Raw genomic sequence first — 18,776 nt, forward strand, 5'->3', positions numbered from 1 at the left:
ACACACACACACACACACACACACACACACACACACACACACACACAAAGCAGTGTTCCCGCAACATAGCCCTTTTTTGGACTGTTTATTTGGATACAGGAAAAGGGCAAGGGCTTTTGTATATCTCATTGTGCACAAAGGGGAAGTTGCACAGGCCCTGAACCTGTGGGTGTGTCACCACAGTGCGTGTGTGGGTGTTTGTGTGTTGTACTGTTAATCTTTCTTTCTTTAGTCTTTCTCAAGCAATCTAGCCCAGTCTCCTACCGATGCTCGTACATAGCTACAGACATCAACAGGAAGCCAGAGGAACAGATAATGAGCTAAATCCAGACTCTCCTCGTTGGACAGAAGTCGCAGGAAACAGGGTTCAGGTCCGGCTATCAAACGACTAGTTGGACAATGTTCCTGTGAGACTCACTCACAGAATTAATGTTTTTTTTCCATTTCTGTCAGGAATTGAATCTCAAATCGTATCCTGTGTTGTGGTTATTATTCTTTCTTTTTAATTGCCTGCCTGAACCCAATTCACAACCAGATAGTTTGGAGCCGGGCTCTAATTTTTTAGTTCCCTCTGGCTGATGCAGATCAGTTTCATTCTATTTTTCAGTTTTTTTCTTTCTTAAATCAGAGCACAATGCGAAACAATGCGTTGTGTTTAGATAGCACATCTAAAAGTCAAGGTTTATAAAGACAGGGGGCTTGACTCTGCAGCGACATGTGAAACTCATCTGCCATGACACAAATATGCTTTTTCATCGGGTCTGTGTTCTTTAGAACAGGGCCGGGCTTGATTTCTCGGCCCTTTGCATGCTGTGCCCTGCTCCTGTCATTCTTGTAAGCTAAATATCCAACTGTCATGGCAAGCAAGCAATTACCCTACTTCCTGTCCCGGTCAAATGTCTCTTTACAGATAGCAGCACTGGTATTTTGCATAACACATGTCCACAGTTGGATGCAGGGTTGAATATTCCCCTTTCCTGACATGAATTCCCGTGGGATCCTGAGATTTTTTTCAATGTATTTGCTTGTTTGTTTGCGTGCGCCTGCATTTACTAAAACACAGGCGCCTGCTCCAGACCTCATTGACACTTTTGCGCAACTGCGAGACGGTCTGACCTCAAAGAGCAAGTTTTTTAGAACAGCTGTGTGGCATAAAAAACATTTAGAGTGCAGAATGTGATGACAGTTCAACATTTCTCCATCTCCCAGAGCACGGCATCACGTTATCATTCAGAAATGGGTAACGCTGCATGTGTGCTTTAGGGCCTCAGAAAGCCATGACGATGGTGAAATGTATTGTTCCATGAGTATTTTTCTACCAAGCGAGGACTATGTAAATTGGGAAAGTTCGGCGAGTACTGCCCATCAGCGGGTCAGTGAACGCATCATTTCCCGCTTTGCCAGACATTCGATGAAAACCACGGCGCAAAAGTCATGATGAAATCTGGAGGTACTGTTGGAAAATTCCAATTAATTCAGCATTTAAACTCCTCATGAGACAAATAAAAACCTTCTGGAATTATCTACTGGTTCCAGTTTCTCCTTAATCCTGGAAGTAGTCCACATCACTTCAAATTTAAACTTGTTGAAACAAGAGTTTTAAACCCTTAACTGCTTTTATTTCTGATTACAGCGTGAATCAGGAGACACCTGGGTTGCTATATCTCTTTCTAATCTCTCCCTCCTCTCCTCCATTCATTCCTCTGTTCATCCCTCTCTCCCAGTGACCAGTCAAGGGGCCAGCTGAGGGGCGGTCGCTAAGCCAGAGCAAACACACCAAGCCAGATTCCATCTCCCTGGGCCAACGCTTACGCACAAACTTCCTACTAACAGACCTCCACCCATCTCAACTCATCCAGCTCTCATCCCTGTTCACGTCTCTCTTTGCTACGTCGTGTTTCTGCAACTTCAGCTCTTCCAAATCTTGTACTTTAATTTTCTCTCTTTTCCTGCCATTTTTTCTTTCCCTCTATCTTTTCATCTCTTTCGTTCTTGATTCTCTCTCCAATTTCTCCTAACCTTCCTCTCTCTTCCTTTCTTCATCCTCTCCACTTTCCCTTCCCTCGATCTCAACACTTCCTCCCCCCTTTCTTTTCTCCTCTAATTGATTTTCCAACAAACACCTTCCCGTTTGTCTTCACCTTGACAAGCTCGTTCCCTGCGCTTCCCTTTCTGAACCTCCACTGTTGTTCTTGCATCTTTGTTGGTCCCCCGGGTCTCAAAGTGTCTTAAAAAAACTAGAAGATCAGACAGGTTTGAAACCAAATATCATCGAAAGAGACAAAAGACCCACACCTAGCTTGTTCTGACTTGCTCCAGTTTCATACTGCCCGTTGCATGTCTAAAATGTTCTTAACAAATAGAAAAGTAAACACTGGAGCAGCCCCCCCCCGCCCTTCCTCCATCCCTTTCCCTGCCCTCTTCCCTCCTCATGTCCGTCCGACCAGCCCTCTGTCCTCTTCCTCCGTGTCACGTTTCTTTTCGCTCTGCCACAGCAGCTCTGGCTTCTCCAGCTCTTTGACACGCTCTTTGATCCAACAAAGTCAGAAGCAGCAGTGCTAATGGATAATGCACAGCTCTCTGCTCTCAACGCATGGCTTAAGAGCTGTGGGCTCTGAGAGGGATAACTGGGGGGTGAGGTAGCAGCCTTGGTATGTTATTAGTGTGAGAAACGGGCCCGCCAGTCTGAGAGCGATTCAGTGTACATGTGTGAAGAATAACATATATTTACTCTATTATTCATTTGAATGCATCCATTGTGGAAGTTGCAGTTTGATATTATTTAATCCCCGGATTAGAACATCTCAATGGTTCTGTTAAGGCCTGCTTGAAATTCAAATTTCACACTGTAGAAGTGTCACGACCTTTGTTCCTAGAATACGCTGTCCACACTCACAGGCATCCCTGTTCAGTCCCTCTTTGCGATGTTGTGTTTCTGCAACTTCAGCTCTTCCAAATCTTGTACTTTCTGTTTCCCCCCCTTTCATTTTGTGCCCTCTCTTTTCCCGCCTTTCTACCTCTATCTTTTTTTCTCATCCTCTCTCTTCCTTTCTTCATCCTCTCCCCTTTCCCTCCTCTCGATCTCAACACTCCCTTCCCTTCTTCTTTTCTCCTCTAATCGATTTCTAACAAACACCTTCCGGTCCACATGAGCCATTTGCTCTCCTCATATCTGACTTCTGCACTTCACACATTGCTCTCGTTCCCGACGCAAACATGAGGGGAACTTCATTGTTTAAGGCCAGCCGGTGTACATTCATCGCCTCATCATTTTATCCTGTCAGACATTTGTGTGAAATTGTCATAATTAACAGGTGAATTCTTGCGTTATGGCCAGTAAACATGTTTTGTGAGAGCGCAGTGACCTTTGACCTTTTCACCATCAAATCCAGGTGGATGGAAGTTGAAGAAATGCCACCCAGGTGTTCCTGTGATATCGCTTTCACAAGAATAGACTGGATGGACAGACAACCCCAAAACATTCACCGATTACCGTTAATTTGAGCCGGCGTTCCGGGTTAATGTACCGAAGAAGCTAACCACATACCGAAACAGAGCCCTGTGCCTTCAAGGCCATATTGCTCAAGCTGGTCACGAGTTTGAGCAATATGGTATGTCTCAATGTCTGTACATCTGTTTCCTGTCATAGCTCGAATTCCAAACAGATGAACGGTAAAAGGAATGCATGTAAAGAAAAAAGCGGTCTGAGCCAATTAGAATCATTTTAAAACAGGAGGAAAATACATAACAAGGAATGATAATGTGTGTGTGTGTTGGGACTAGAGGTTGGCAATCACATGCTCTATTTTTGGACATTTCCACGTGTGTATCCACCTGTTAACTAAAGCCCTTAGGGTTTTCCTTTGCTCTTGCTCCACTCTGTGTAGCATTCTGTGTCGCTTAAAACCTAAACGTTGTCCTGTGGGCTACACGTGCAAGTACAGAGTCACCTGGCTCGGTTTGACGACTACCCGTCAAATGCACCCCACATGTCTAATGCCCCTTAATCGTGACAAGGTGGGCTTCGGGAGAAAAGCAGAAAAGCAGCCAGCCTATAGCGCGAGGGGACTTCAAGGGCCACGGCTGAGCAAAAACGACACCTCTGGGTGAAACACTTCTATCCTCTGGACTCTGTATGTTATCCGTGTTTTCTTTCCTTCTTTGTATTTTTCAGCACGTGTTTTCCGTTCTCTCACCCGTTCGTCCCTCATTCCCACACTTTCTTTTGACCCCCAGAAGGAAAGAGTCTTTGTCTGCAGCCGTTTCGGTTCTCGCTCCGAGCAGCTGAGAGGGAGGCCGAAGTAATCGCAGGTCACGTAGGTTCCCCCGCGGTGGAGCTCCAAACACGGGCTGGAAGCCCTGAGTCGGACAACAGTAAACAAGGGTAAATAAACAAAGCAGGAAGTGGTTCGGGTTGAGATTGTCGGAGAGGTCGACAATGGGAAAGCCTCCTGTGCACCGACCACCACGGGGCTTTATTACAGATCAGGCATTCCCTCGCTCTGCGGTTGAGCTTCGCCTCAACTGCGTCTCTGTCATTTATCCTGTTAAAGAGAATGAATGCTATTCCCCAGAGCGTAACTTCCCCTCTTCTGCAGCCTCAGTGTTTACCACAAAAAACACATTCAGACAGACATTGTGCACAGTTGCTTCGATCTCTGCTGGAGCGCCGCGGCTCACAAACAGGCCGGCTCTGTCGTCTTTATTGTCTCCCTGTGATTATTTTTTTTCATCTTCCGAGGAGTCGAATTTAGAAAGACAGCGAGACATTTGCTATCGCTAAAATCTGTGACTCGTGTCCCGCACCAGGAGGTGTGGGCATCAATGGTTGATTTGTCCCTGGCAACGTAGACATCCAAATGGGTCTCTTCCCCGTTAGATTCATGAAGGGCCGATCCCACCAGCCAATTAGTATGTTGGCCGGGTCCCATCTCGGCTAACTTAGCTTAGTCATGCTTATGGTTTTAACTCTCATCAATGTCGCTCACGGCTCTAACTCGAAACACGCCGGCCTATCTCGGCAATTACCAAGGCCGTCTCTGACGAGGTGGCGGCTCCTGTAGTCATGGCCTCTGTGATGTCAAAGCGATACAGTTGGATCCTGTTATCCCGAGCGACTCACGCTGATTATCTGGTGAAGCGCAGAGCCTGCAGGAGGGAAACCAGAGGCCCTGGAGCTCAAGGCCACAAAACTCCAACCAGAGATTACTCACGTATTGATGTCACTCAGATCCCCCCCCCTCCTCCACCGCCTATTGAATTGATTCAGAAGGTTGCTTACAGTAAACTGTTTCAATGCATGGTTCAATACCTTAACTTGCAGCCTTGGCACTGAAAACCGCTAAACGCTAAGCTGCGGCGGACATGTTTTAACAGCAATGAGTGACATATTCCTGTAGCAACATCACAGGAAGCCATCTGACAGGAAGTCTGTCGGGTTAGGGTCAGCTGTGATGTTTGAGCTGCACGTTGGGTGGAAAACACGGTGGTCTTTTTCTGACAATACCGCCATCCTTCAGTCTCCTCATCGCTTCCTTTGTTTCGTTTCTGTTAGCTGGACAACAAAATATATGTAAATGGAGAATGGCTCCAGCAAAGAAAGAATGGGGCTGAAACAGTAAGTTTAGTTAGCAGACTGCTGCCCCCCCCCTCCCACCGCTGCCCTCTCATCTAGAATGCATGTTCTTTACTAAAAATAAAGAGGGGCTGCGGAGGGAGCGGGACTCCAAACCGCATCTGTCCTTTTATGTCGGAGAAACATCAAAAGTTGTTGCTCTTCCTCTCATCCCTGCGTCCTCCCCCACTTCCGCTCCATCTATGTGTACTTGATTGGACATCCTCTTCTTGTAAAGAGGAGCAGTTCTCAGCTCGGCCTCATGTCAAATGTTTTATTTTGTAAATGTGAGCTAAATGGGTCCATTTTTCTACAGAGAACTATGCAAACAAACAGCTATTTTTTATCTTTCACCCAGGAGACCGCTGATCGCTCCCCGTGTGAAACGAGTCAATGCTGATTCATTTGTCACGTAACTTACGTAATGTAGTTACGGCACGGATTTATTTTAATCCAAACGATGATGATATTTCCTAAACCTAACTGAGCAGTTTTGTTGCCTAAACCTAACTAAGTAGTGTTAGTTTCCTGTGAAGACGGAACTTTATTTTGAAAAGACCGTAAGCATGTAACGTGCGGAAATTGACACGTGTTGCTAAAATGTTACGTTTGTCGTTAGATGGCGACATCTAGTGGCCTCAGTAATTGTGACGGGAGCAAAGGAGGAAGTCAGCTGATGTAGTGTGAAGAGCGAAAAAGTCCGCGTGGGGAGAAGGTTGGGTCAAACAAACAGAGGACATCAAACAAACAGGACTTTCACCCAGGACACCGCTGTTCATGTCCCACGTAAAACCAGAAGTCAACATGTTGAGTCATTTAAAGTTCCGTACCGAACTAAACAAACCACAATCTTTTCGTAAACCTTAGTTTTGTGGCCTAAACCTAGCCTAACATTAACCACGTGCTTAAAACTGTGACCGTTTCACAAACGTTAAAAACAACGGTCATACATGTCATTTTGGGAATCATCTGCAAACAACTTGTTCTGTCATTTAGGTATCGTGTTGGTGAGTTTTTGATCTCATAAAGAAACTCAAAGTGGTCACACGCGGTCTGCTTAGGCATAACAGTCAGACGATCGCCAAATACTTTGAGTGAGTCCATGTCAATTTCTAGTCTACTCGTGAGCCAGCCAATAATAGTCCTTGGTTTTCAGCTATGCAGTCATTCAGTGAACCATTTCTCCTGGGTCTCTCTGTCTTTTTCCCCCTGACCAGCGGAAATGCCTCTTCTTGCCTAATTAGGCCGGCATGCCAGTCAACTCGTCACGGGCTGCATTTCACTAATTCTAATCCTTCTTCCTCCCACTGTTACACCTCCCCCCCTCCCCATGTCTTTCCCCAACCTTCAAGTCCCTGCGGACTAGATTTTCCACTTGGGATCAAAGATAAGGAGGAACGGTTATCTGAGAGAAGAACATGCTGGGGTAAAGCGGTTGATGACCTTTTGTACTAGAGTCTGTGTGCGTGTTTTTAATAGAACAGAGATGAGTCAGCTGGAGGCTGTTGTGGCCAAAGATCAGGGAACACAGTGACAGAAGAGAAGAAGAAAACAGACTTCACATCATTACCAATCGTTCTCTCTCTAGGAGGGGAGTTTCACAATTAAGTGAAGGGTTTTTCCAGAGAACTGGAGCAGACGCACTAATGGTGTACCGGACGGTGTGGTAAAATTATTTGTCACCAAAGTTACGGCAACCCCATGCTGGGCGGAAATGTAAATAGAAGCCTGGGGAGCGCGGGATGGTTTACAGATGACAGATCTCCACGGTGAATACGCTCGTGGAGGAGGGTGCAGGGGGAAAGATTCGTACACAAGGTTATTGGTAATAACTGCCAAATGTGAATGAGGTGCAAAGCGAGGGGAACACCTTGAACTAATAAGGGCTTGTAAGAAAACCGCTCTCTGGAGAAGGAGGTCTAAAGCTAATCAGCTTGGCAGGCAGACCGCTGGGATCTGCTATTCACATATATGAATGTCTCCATCGTTGCAAAATAATCCAGATTTTTAGAACCCAACAGATTGATGGCGTCCCAGCTCCGTCCTGCCTCAGATCTCCCCCCTACATGCCATGTTAGATAACAGCTGAGATGGACACAGCAGCCGGCCTTATCAGACCTCTCCCTTCCTGGGCAGCAGCGATGGAAATCACTGTCTAACAACCAGTCAACAACCAGACGTCAGGTGGTCACAGTAAACAACAACCCGCTCCTTTCTGTACAGAGATACCTGTCTTTGCTTAATTTGCTGTTTCAGCTTTTCTTTCCAAAAGAGAATAACACTACGACTAATGAGATGCTTCAAAGGCAACAAAATACACCTCAAGCACCTTTTAAGTTTACTAAGTTGTATCTTTAAAGCTATAACAACCTAAGGAAGCTGCTTTCCACTGCTGGGTTTGTGCTCTGCCAAGTAGCACAAAGGCTGTAGTTTCATTTTAGTGTACAAATACAAACACGCAGGGGGCATGAATAAAAGACACGCAAATTTGAAATACTAGCCTGCGAATATTTTGCATCAAAACTATTATCGACATTTTTTCAATAAATGTTGTAAAGTCTAAGCAACTGTGAGCTATTTTATTGAGTTTCCTTTGAGCAAAATGCTATGAGTGAATTTGAGTTCTCTCTGGTAAACAGTTACGCAGTATATATGTCTAGGGCTTTTTTGTGAAAAGGTAAGAACGGAAGGAGTGGATCTAGTATTTGTGTAGTGTGCGCTTTGGATACGTCTTTTCCGCCAAACGTGGATGGTTGACGCCTTTATTTGAGGAGCCAAAAGCTCAGAAAAATCAACCTTGCTACAAAAACATGTTTTCTGTCACTTTTCTGCCTCTGATATTCATGTTCTGTGTGGAGTACTTATGACAGAAATAATAGTTGGAAAAAAATATATTAATCTACAAATTAATGGCGAAATAATTAACATTTCCGGTGTGTTAAGACCGTAACTCTGCAAGTAAGTAAATGGGCACATTTCCCATAATGCCACTCAAAAACAAAAGAAAAACTTGCCCAGAAGCAAACCAACTTGGAAACCCTTGTCAAGGACAAAAGCATACATCACAAGTTGTTGTGAAATGCGTGATTTCAAAGCTTTCGTTTCTGAAATCATCCTCAGGGCTCGGCTCTCCTCAGATAAAAGACGAGAGGACGGAGTGATGCTCGAGGAATGAGGACCGTCTTTGCCACATGCCTTCGCCCCTAGCCGTTTCTCCTTCGCCCGCTGGCTCGCTGCCTCAGCCTCTATACCCCCTCTTCATCACTTTGGCCCCGGCTGACATTCTCCCCCTCTGCATCCCTCTGTCTATTCATGGCGCCGTCCCCTCCGTCAATGATCCTTTCACAGGGGCAGCAGCGTGGGGTCGGAGCGCGGCTCGCAGCTCTTTCTGAGGAATGCGACCGAGCGACCTTCATATGAGCAGAGATGTCCAGACTCCTGCCCCTCGTACTACCACTGTTGTGTGTCATTTTTCACACCTCACTGGCATGACAATCAACTAAACAGCTAAGATATGCATTCACATGTTATTCCTTGACAAGGGTGGCTATCTCCCAGAGGGCCTGTCCCAGTAAGATTAGTGGATCAGCATCTGGCCTTAACCTTGAATTAGTGGGGTCTAGTGGGGTCATTCAACCTGCTACAGAGAAGGTTGTGTAAAAAACTGAGGACTTCAAATAGTTTATCATATTACAGTGATCAATACTGATTGATTTACTTAATATTGATTTCATGGAATTATATCTAATTTATAAGATTTACCGGAATTATTACCGGAAATGTGTTACCAATGCTTATTTATATGACCTATATTTAGGTACGTAATCCTTTTATGGCTTACAAGTAGCGTTGCCTTTCACATTTATGTTCTATTTTTCTTTATCCGTTCATTACTTGAGTGTTTTGACCTTGTTTCATGTGACATCTCTCAGGTCACTACTTGAATCCATTTCATTTGGCGGAGCTTGACAGTCGTCATTTTTCCGTCTTTACAGTTTACAGAAAAAAAGGCAAAAGCAAATACAAATGAATGTCTCCTTTTTGTCAATTTTGTCAATTTTTTCACCACAGCTAAGCATAAAAATTTGCAATATTTCAGCGTTTTTCTCTCTAACTTTGCGTTGTTTCCGCTTCGTTTTTTTTATGCGCATATCGAAAAACAAATAAATGAAAATGGAAAATGATAGTGGATGAAAACGGACGTGGTAATAACCAACTGCTCAGTGGAGAATAAATGTACAAATTTGGGCTAGTAAAACAATAATGATATCCTCTGTCCCGGCCGATTACAGCACATTCAATACTGTCCATGAGTGTATCACAACTGATGATACACTGATTATTCTGAGGCTGTGCTGTGAAAGCGTGCGTGTGAGGTGGATCCTTACCTTGGCCTCACACTTCCTGTGGGTGGCTGTCTTGCATACTAAGAGGAGTGAGAGTAGAGAAGGAGGGAGGGGGAAAAAAGAAAGACGACAAAATGAGTATATAGTATGAGTTTAGTCTACATATGAAGTAATGAGGTCAACCTGCTTTGTATTTGTCACAAACAACTACAATCTTTGTTTAGTTGCATGACAAATTCTACAGCGAGACCCAAGTAAAGATCTTGACATCATCCTGCTGTATTACCACACAATACATAATCTCTGCATGCTGAACAGAAACACACGCCGAGATTATGACACGTGTCAAAACACCAGTTCCTTTTTTTGAATGTGCTCTTACAATATAGACCTAATATATAACAGTCCTACTTTGCGCCGACTCGTGATGAAACTCTAGAAACCAGGCGGAAACCTCAGATTCTGAAAAGTGAAGTCATCGTGGATGTGCCTTCAACCTGCATTCTTTCTAATGGCCATCAGGGGGCGACTCCTCTGGTTACAAAAAGAAAATCTGATTTTATAAAAGACTGAGAAAATGACTCTACTTTTCACTTCATTTACTACCTCAGCAAACATTGTGAACATGAGTTTATGTTCAAGTCTTCTTCAATACAGCATGATGTTAATTTAGTAAATTATGGTCCATTTAAAGTAAAATTGACCGAATTTAGTTGTTTCATTCGCTCACCAGATTTGGCATCCGTACTCGTATTTTGTCCGAATGTCAAAGTCCAGTATGATCGACAGGATGCAACGTGACACAGCTGGTGTGTGCGCTGCCCTTCATTCATTCATACGTGACACATCCTACATCCTGCAGCCTGCCATGATGACGCTTAGCATGTTTCCTCTTGGTGCTTCAGACTCACTTGGTCCTGAGTGACCCAACTGCTCTACCACCAACAACTACGCAATGCTCGCAACATTTACCTCTGCAGAAGGAGCCGACGTTGTCGACGTTCTGGCGGCACACGCTGCACTGCCGTTTCTTCTTGAAGGTCTTTTCCTTGAAGACATGGGGCTCTCCCTTCCCCCCCTACACACACACACACACACACACACACACACACACACACACACACACACAAGGGAAAACGAAATTCAGGCTCAGTTAGAAACCCGATACAGCACAGAACCAGACGTGGCAACGCAGTCTGTTAGAGCTGCCTACTCTCGGAAACAAATGCAAGAATCCTTGTTTGACCTTCATCCAAGAGTTTAACCCTCTATCCTCCTCCATCGGACAGGATGAAACCAAGAAAGAAATTCAACATCCCCAACTTTTTTCATAAAGAGGAAGAAAGCAAAGTAATGGTGTGTAAGTTAGCGGACTGTAATAATGACAGGAGCTCAGGACTGTCAGCTTTAACCTGTGTGTAAGACAGACTTGGGTGCATGGTATGTATGTGCATAATATGACTACATGCATTCTCTACTCCCTTTGCTTCTTCAACTCCTGTGGTGGTTGTGTAACTGTCTTCCAGTAATAATTCTTGTGGTTCCCGCCCATACCACACTATAATCCTTAGAGTGTGTGTGTGTGTGTGTGTGTGTAGGTTTGGGAAAGAGAAAAAAGGAGGAAATGTGTTGGTCTAATTCTTCATCGTAATTCTTTCTCATGTCCATATTTGTCACAATGTGTGTGTGTATACCTCAGTCTGTGTGTGTTTAAGTGTTTGTACGTCTGTCTTTGTGAGGACCATTTTGAATGTAGACGTTTTGGGTTCAGACTTTGTTTTAAGGTTTGGGGTTGGAATTAGGTTAAGGTTAGTGGTGATGGTTAAGGTTAGGATAAGGGGCTTGAGAAAGCAGTATTTCAATGAGGGTCCTCACAAAGATAGAAATAAAGGGACGTGTGTGTTTGTGGTATTCCCGCCCAGTGCCTCTTTGTTACCCAACATGGGATTGCGTCTACAGATGACTGGGCCCGACGTGACTCTGTGGGGCCTTTGAACATGAGAACTCTAACAACCCAGGGCTAAGTACGGGGATTGCTTAGTATGTTTTCTTGCATGGCTGAATGATGGCAGGAGAAAAGTAAGTGTGGGGGGTGGGCCTGTGAACTAACAGTGTGTGCAATGTAATGCTGAGGGGAAGCATGCATATTCTGGAAACTGGCAGGAATCCAGTCAAAGGGGTAGGACTTGTGGCAGAAAGTGTTTTATCCGTTCACTCCTCAGAGCAAATGAGAGTTGTTGCGACACCAATACTGGTAGGGTAAAGGCCTTCGATACAACCTAAAAAGCTGGACCAGATATCAGCGAGTACGTGAGTGCATGCACTGATTGAATATCACGTCATGTCATATCATTTATCAGCTCATTTATGCTACACAGGAACAAAAACACACGTCACTGGCTATCCAATCCGTACACCGTGCCAGATCCGGACTGCACAAGTGCAAACTGATGATGATAATGCACTGTGAACAACACATCTGCGTTGAAATACGTTAACGGAGGATGCATTGACTTACATTATGATGCATTCAAGCTCTTTTCAGGAAAAATGGGTACTGGGCAAAGGTCAATTATGACGCTATGATGATGTGTTCGAATGTAATCTTGTATCATTGTCTGTAGCTTTGGATAATTAACCTGATACACATAAAGCTTTTTTGTTTTGTTTCCTGTGTGCGTGCTATTCCTCCTTGGTAACAAAGAAAGGGTGCTGTTTACACACTCCTTTTCCATTATCCTGGCGCTCTTGGCTCTGTTCTAGGGGCTGGACAATGTTTGGACAGCTGCCTGCCTGGCATCACCCTCTGCCCGCCGTGTGAAGCGGCAGCTGGCCCCGCTGCAGTACAAGTGTACTACAGCCGCAGCACGGATGGTGGAAGTGGAACTGAGTGGGCGGCTCAGGGGCTGGTGGTGGGCTGTTATGTAACATGGTGTGGTCATGGGGATTGGGATTTTAAAACTGTGTCGTCATTACTTTGTGGAAAATCGCACATTTCTTATGGTTTCATTTATCTCCATTGGACTCAGCATGACTTTGCCTATTCACTTTTCTAGCAGCAACAAATCAAAATCCACACAGACTTCATGAAAGTTCTCGTCTCATCTCGATCCTGTTTTGATGAATCCTTGATTTATCTCTCCTTCCTTACTCCAAGTTCACCCTTTCCCGAACCCTAAACATGACAAATGCTATCTCTGCCTGGACTTTTATGCCTGCTGCTGACCACACGTGTTGGATATAAACTTTGACCCATTGTCAAAAAACACCAAAATTATTCTTGTCTTTTTGTAGATTTAATCTTTAGCATGCCGTCCTTCTATTCCGTGAACGTGTGCAATAATCTTGTGAAGTGTGTGTGTGTGGATATAGGCATGCATGAGTCTATAGACTGTGAGTTTAAAAAAGCAACCAGTTACTGTCAGTTAAACCACAGCGGTGATGTGGGCTGAGAGATAAACACATAGATGAGAGGTTGGCAGCATTCTTCCTGTTACAGACACAATCAAGACCACTATATAGTGCAACCACAGGCACTCATGGTCAGACAGTGATACACCACTACGCTACGGGATGCTGTATAAAGTCTGGTGTGGATAAGCTGCCATAATCTGGTTCATGCCATGAACTGGATTTTGAGTATAAAGGCATGACGTGCTGAAAGAAACAATTATCTTCCAAATCTTACAGTTGGGAGAGCTGCTTTTCTGTGTCAATTGCAACGTGATACGTTAGCCAACTTTTTTCCAAAAAGGCTGCAGGTTTGAACTCCGCAACTAATATTCAGAGAAAGTAGTTGTTTGCTGCTGTATTAATGCTCAGAATTTTGAATTTAGCAACTTTAACATTAACATTTTATGTTAAGAAAGAACAAACAAATGCCCAACAGAAATATTTCCAAATGCATCATCACCTCAAAATAAGGAAAGCAAACTTGGTTAACTACCAAATTTCTCAAAACAACTCTTCACAACTCGGGAGTCCAGCCAGAGGAAACCTTATGTGGGAGGTTTACAACTTCAACAGAGGAAGCAGAAAACAGCTGGAGTGTAGAGTGTATAAGTACTTCAAAAAAGCAACCTGTGATGCTGAGCCCGGTCCCCAGGATAGTAATTACCGTGACCACTGTAATGGATAAAAAACATCTTCCCCCGGTAGAAACATGTGTTATTTGTCACGGAGTGGGTTAATAAAGACACCGGGTTAGATCATTTCTGCTGCCGGAGAGAAAAGAGCTGAACAACAGAATGAAACGTTCAAAACAAGAGCACAATTATCATCTACTTAGCAGGAAATGAACATGTAAATCCGTTCACTCGTGCTGTAGATGCACGCAGGTGAACCAGACCGGGACCATCTGCCTTCACAGACAATAACATCAGCACATGTGACCATCTGAACAACCAGCTGGGAAACTGCCCACATCTCCACAGAAGTGACTCGAGTTGTAAACAGCCACATGAGACCACAGGAAGAAAAACTCACGTGCAGACGTGTATCCCTCCAAGACAGTCTGGTGGAAACAGACAGCCTTCCCCTTTCCTCTTTTCTGTCCCCCCCCCCTTGAGCCAGGACAGACCCCCCCCCCCCCTACCCACAAAAAGGTCCTTTTTCTAATATTTTTAGCTTTTTTGGCAAAAAAAAAAAAAAAAAGGAACCAGAGGTTTACTGGAGTCAAAGAAACGCTTTCTAACCAGAGACCCCCTCCCCTTTCCTCGCTGAGCGTCTGCCACCCGTCACAGAACAGTAGCTGGATTGAACGAGGGAGGGGTCGGACGCTCATACAACAGACGCACACACACGGGCAGCCATGTATGCGTATGAATGTAAAAAACAAGACACACAGAAGCTAATTGTGCGCGCACGCAAACATGCACATCCCTGGAAACTCTCTCGCTCCTTTTCTCTCGAAAAATAGTCTTGATATTTACACAATGATGGGCATTGTGTGGGACTGGTACATTACTGACTACCGGCCTGTGACCTCAGCTTCAGCTGCAGATGGTCAGTGAGGTCACGCATTGAAGGAAGCCTTGATGGGAAAGTCTTCCTACTGATTTTGTCATTAGAAGAACTCTGTGAATGTACCGTTTGTCTTCAGATCACTTTTGTCAGTAGCTTTGCTCAAAACAGAGGTCTGATCATTTGATCACACTGCCCTGTTTTCTATGTGAGACACTTGAATTTGAACGTCTCTGATAACCACCAGGTCAAAACTGCATGAAAACTTTCCCATCATCATTTCATCACTGGCTTCGCCCAGTCACTGACAACTGCAACTAACAATAGTTTTCTGTAATAAATAAAGATGCTGATTAACTTCTGGATTAAAAGAGCACTCCTCTGATTTAACTTTACTCACGTTGTCGGATGTACGATGGATAGTTAAAAAAAAGATTTTTTTATTTGAGATAATGGGCAAAACCCAGAATGTTTTGTGCATATAAACGTCGTCAATGGCTCAAGTGACATCATGGAAGTATATTTATCAGACTTTGTGCCGCTCCCTCTGCAGCCACAAAAGGCTTTATACAAACTATTTGTTATGCAGTAGTGCTCTGCAACACCTGGAGTTTAATCCAAATGCAGAAAGTCCTGGAAAAACTGACATCATAATATCTTCCATTTTAAGTAACATGTTGAAATTGCTTGTTTAGTCGGACTCTAGATTGTGTATTCAAGTGGCAAAGCTAAATTCTTTGGCAGATCTTCAAGAAATGTGTTCTATTAGCTGGGTGACGTAGGGATGACAGCGGCAACATGCTAGCACTAGTCAGTGACAAAAGCTCTCTGGGTTTCTTTCTATTTTCACTGTACTGGACTGTTTACTCTCCTCCCTGGTTTTTGTTCTCAGGACATCATTTCATTCAACATAGAGTCAATGGAGGGTAAAATGTTCTCCCCTCCTCACTGATAGTTATCACGCTTGTTAGCTCTGTTGCTAACAAGTATCAACCTCCAGATCTGAAAAGTGAATCCAATGCAGAAGTGACCACAACCTGCATTCTCTCTATTGACCATCAGGGGCGACTCCTCTGGTTGTATAGAAGTCTATGAGAAAATGACTCTACTTCTCTCTTGATTTATTACCTCAGTAAACATTGTAAACATGAGTTTATGGTCTCAATCTCTAGTTTCAAGTCTTCTTCAATACAGCATGATGTTCATTTAGTAACTTATGGTCCATTTACGAAAAGGCGAGGCCTCAAATTTGGCAGTCCCAAAACCAACGGGTGACGTCAAGTTGACTAAGTCCACTTTACAGTGTATGGTCGCTAATAGGACAACTATTTCACAAAGGTTATTCAAGACATGCATTTGTTACGGTTCAAACCTTTAAAGATAATTACTTTAATATCGTATAGACGAAGATGGGCAGCAACATTTTTGCTGATGAGTTGATGATTAATCAACTATCAAAAGCAATGCTGAATATAATTCCGTTAGAAGACCAATCAATTAATAGTTTGAGCCGTTTGCCAGATCAAATTACATCATGTTTGGCAAAAGTTTGAGTGCAAAGCAGGTTTTCCCACTGAAAACCACATACCTAGTCTACTAAAATAAGAGGGAATAACCTCAAGAAATTAACAGACTTGATCCTCATTTTCCATGGATTATACCCGGAGTCTCATTTTCTGTGAAAGGAACATTAAATGTTCATTAGAAATGGACAACAAGCCAGATCTTTGTAATGTCTGCTTATTAAAGTATGTTTTATGCACTACATCTCAAACAGCCATTCAATTCAGTAGTGTGTTTATGACTCCTCGCATACTTAAACCCCACCCTCCATTGAGAGCGGATCTGGGCATCCGAGTTCCTGCCTCATTCTGTTGGCCATCAAGGCCAGCATGTGCGTTAATAAAATGTTTGTCAATTCACTCGTATGCGAGTGTGCACGGGTGGGTGTGTGTGTCCAAAAGGGTGGGACAGGCTGTGGAGGGAACAGAGACTGCCTGTTCCCGAGGTGAGGTCAGCGTGATGCACTTCCATTCACTTGGACTCCTGCTGCTAACACACAGAAACAAACAAACACACACACACACACCCACACACACACGCACACACACACACACACACACACACACAGCGGCATCTAAAAACACACTGACGCCGTCTACCGCGGTTCATAATTAGCAGGACATCTCTGAAGCCGACGGTGGAATCAGATGCTGATCTGTTCTCAACTTTTTTGCCTGGCTGGTCCATAGAGGAAGAGGAGGTTGCTCCTCCTCTTTTTTCGTGAGTAATCGGTTGAAATAAATCATTACCAAATCTCAGTATTGTTTAAAAAAACATTTTTCTCTCTCATTTGCTATGAATAAAAAACATCATTGAAATGCTCTGTACGTGCCCTATTTCAATGAGACGTCTCTATTCCACATGTCATGGCATATTGGAATCGGTTTGTAAATTATATGTAGACTATTGGGAAAAAGATGCTTCCTCGTGAATACTAAATTGTGAATAAGGTTAAGGAAATGTTATTCTGATGAGCCAACTGTTGGTCCAGTTGGATGCTCCGGGTGTACTGCCCATGACCCTCGGCCCTCTTGCTCTGGCGAGTCTTGGTTTCATTGGTCTCTGACTCCAGGTTTGGAATTTGGAGGTTGTGAGTTGTTAAAATCCTGAGCATGGACTTAAACACGCACACAAGTCTGCTCTTGGCTACATTTTTAAAGAGGTTTTTAGACATCATTTTAGCATGATTTAAAGCATGACCAACTGGGGACTTCCAAAATGTCCCCTGTTGGTGAATGTGTAGTGAGGCCAAAGTCCACTGTTGGATAGGAAGGTACAAACGCACGATGGCCTTATTGCTCCAGCAGCATCACCACCAGCACACACTGCTGCAGTTGTTGCCATTTACTGGCAGAACACAACATCTGTTTTCCCTCAAAATGTTACCCATGTATTGTAAAGGGGTGTCAGTAAGGGGATGACATCATCCAGGGGTGATGATTAAGTGAAGGTTGAGGATTTTAATTAGGACCAGATTTGATCAGGTTGACCCACCCGCTGGTTTGTGGAATATGGTTTTGAAGCCTTGAGTTCTGCATTTTGGCCAGTGCCATATTAGTTTTTGGATGTCGCTATCTTGTTTTATTGCAACCAGAAGTGACACGAGAGGGTGGAGCTAAGGACAACTGAACAATGAATGAGACATTTTTAGGTGACCAAAATGTTGCAATAAACTTTCATGAACAGAAAACACACTTTGAAAGGCAAATACATGGACAAATACACAGACAACACCAAGCTGCTGTGGTAGTGACCTGTCAATCACAAGGTAGCCCCGCCCTAAAGCATACTCTGCTTTATGGTCTATTTGACTCTAAATGGACCATCATTTCCTAAATGAACATCATGCTGTATTGAAGAAGACTTGAAACTAGAGATTGAGACCATAAACTCATGTTTACAATGTTTACTGAGGTAATAAATCAAGAGAGAAGTAGAGTCATTTTCTCATAGACTTCTATACAATCAGACTTCTTTTTGCAACCAGAGGAGTCGCCCCCTGCTGGTCAGTAGAGAGAATGCAAGTTTTGAGGAACTTAAGTATCGGCTCCACTTTTCAGACCACGAGGTTGCCCCTTGACTCGCAGAAGTTCTGTTTCAAGGAAACCTGTAGCTGCTCCTGCTGGACTAAAACGCAAATCACTTGGAACCATTCTGTTTTATTCCTGCAGGAGTTCTCCAGGTGAGACTGAATGGCCGCCACTGTAGATTGGAACTCAGCATAACTGCATATGGCACGAGGGAATGTGAAACAGACTCTGTTTCAGCCTCTCAGCTTGGCAGTGAACAGG

At 44.0% G+C, this 18,776-nt stretch overlaps 1 protein-coding gene across 7 annotated transcripts in view; it reads right to left on the bottom strand.

Annotated features, from left to right (window-relative positions):
• LOC116399398 (tensin-2-like) overlaps positions 1-18,776 on the bottom strand; it is a 49,663-nt gene that overhangs the window by 20,957 nt on the left and 9,930 nt on the right. For all 7 annotated transcript variants that reach the window (XM_031876530.1, XM_031876533.1, XM_031876535.1 and 4 more), the window contains exons 2-3: positions 10,933-11,038; positions 10,003-10,040 (exon numbers count right to left, since the gene is read on the bottom strand). In XM_031876530.1, coding sequence (XP_031732390.1) covers positions 10,003-10,040; positions 10,933-11,038 — 144 coding nt within the window. The remainder of the gene's footprint in view (positions 1-10,002; positions 10,041-10,932; positions 11,039-18,776) is intronic.

The sequence above is a fragment of the Anarrhichthys ocellatus genome, unplaced genomic scaffold (assembly GCF_004355925.1).
Source record: "Anarrhichthys ocellatus isolate YVR2014 unplaced genomic scaffold, GSC_Weel_1.0 scaffold111, whole genome shotgun sequence".
NCBI lineage: Eukaryota > Metazoa > Chordata > Actinopteri > Perciformes > Anarhichadidae > Anarrhichthys > Anarrhichthys ocellatus.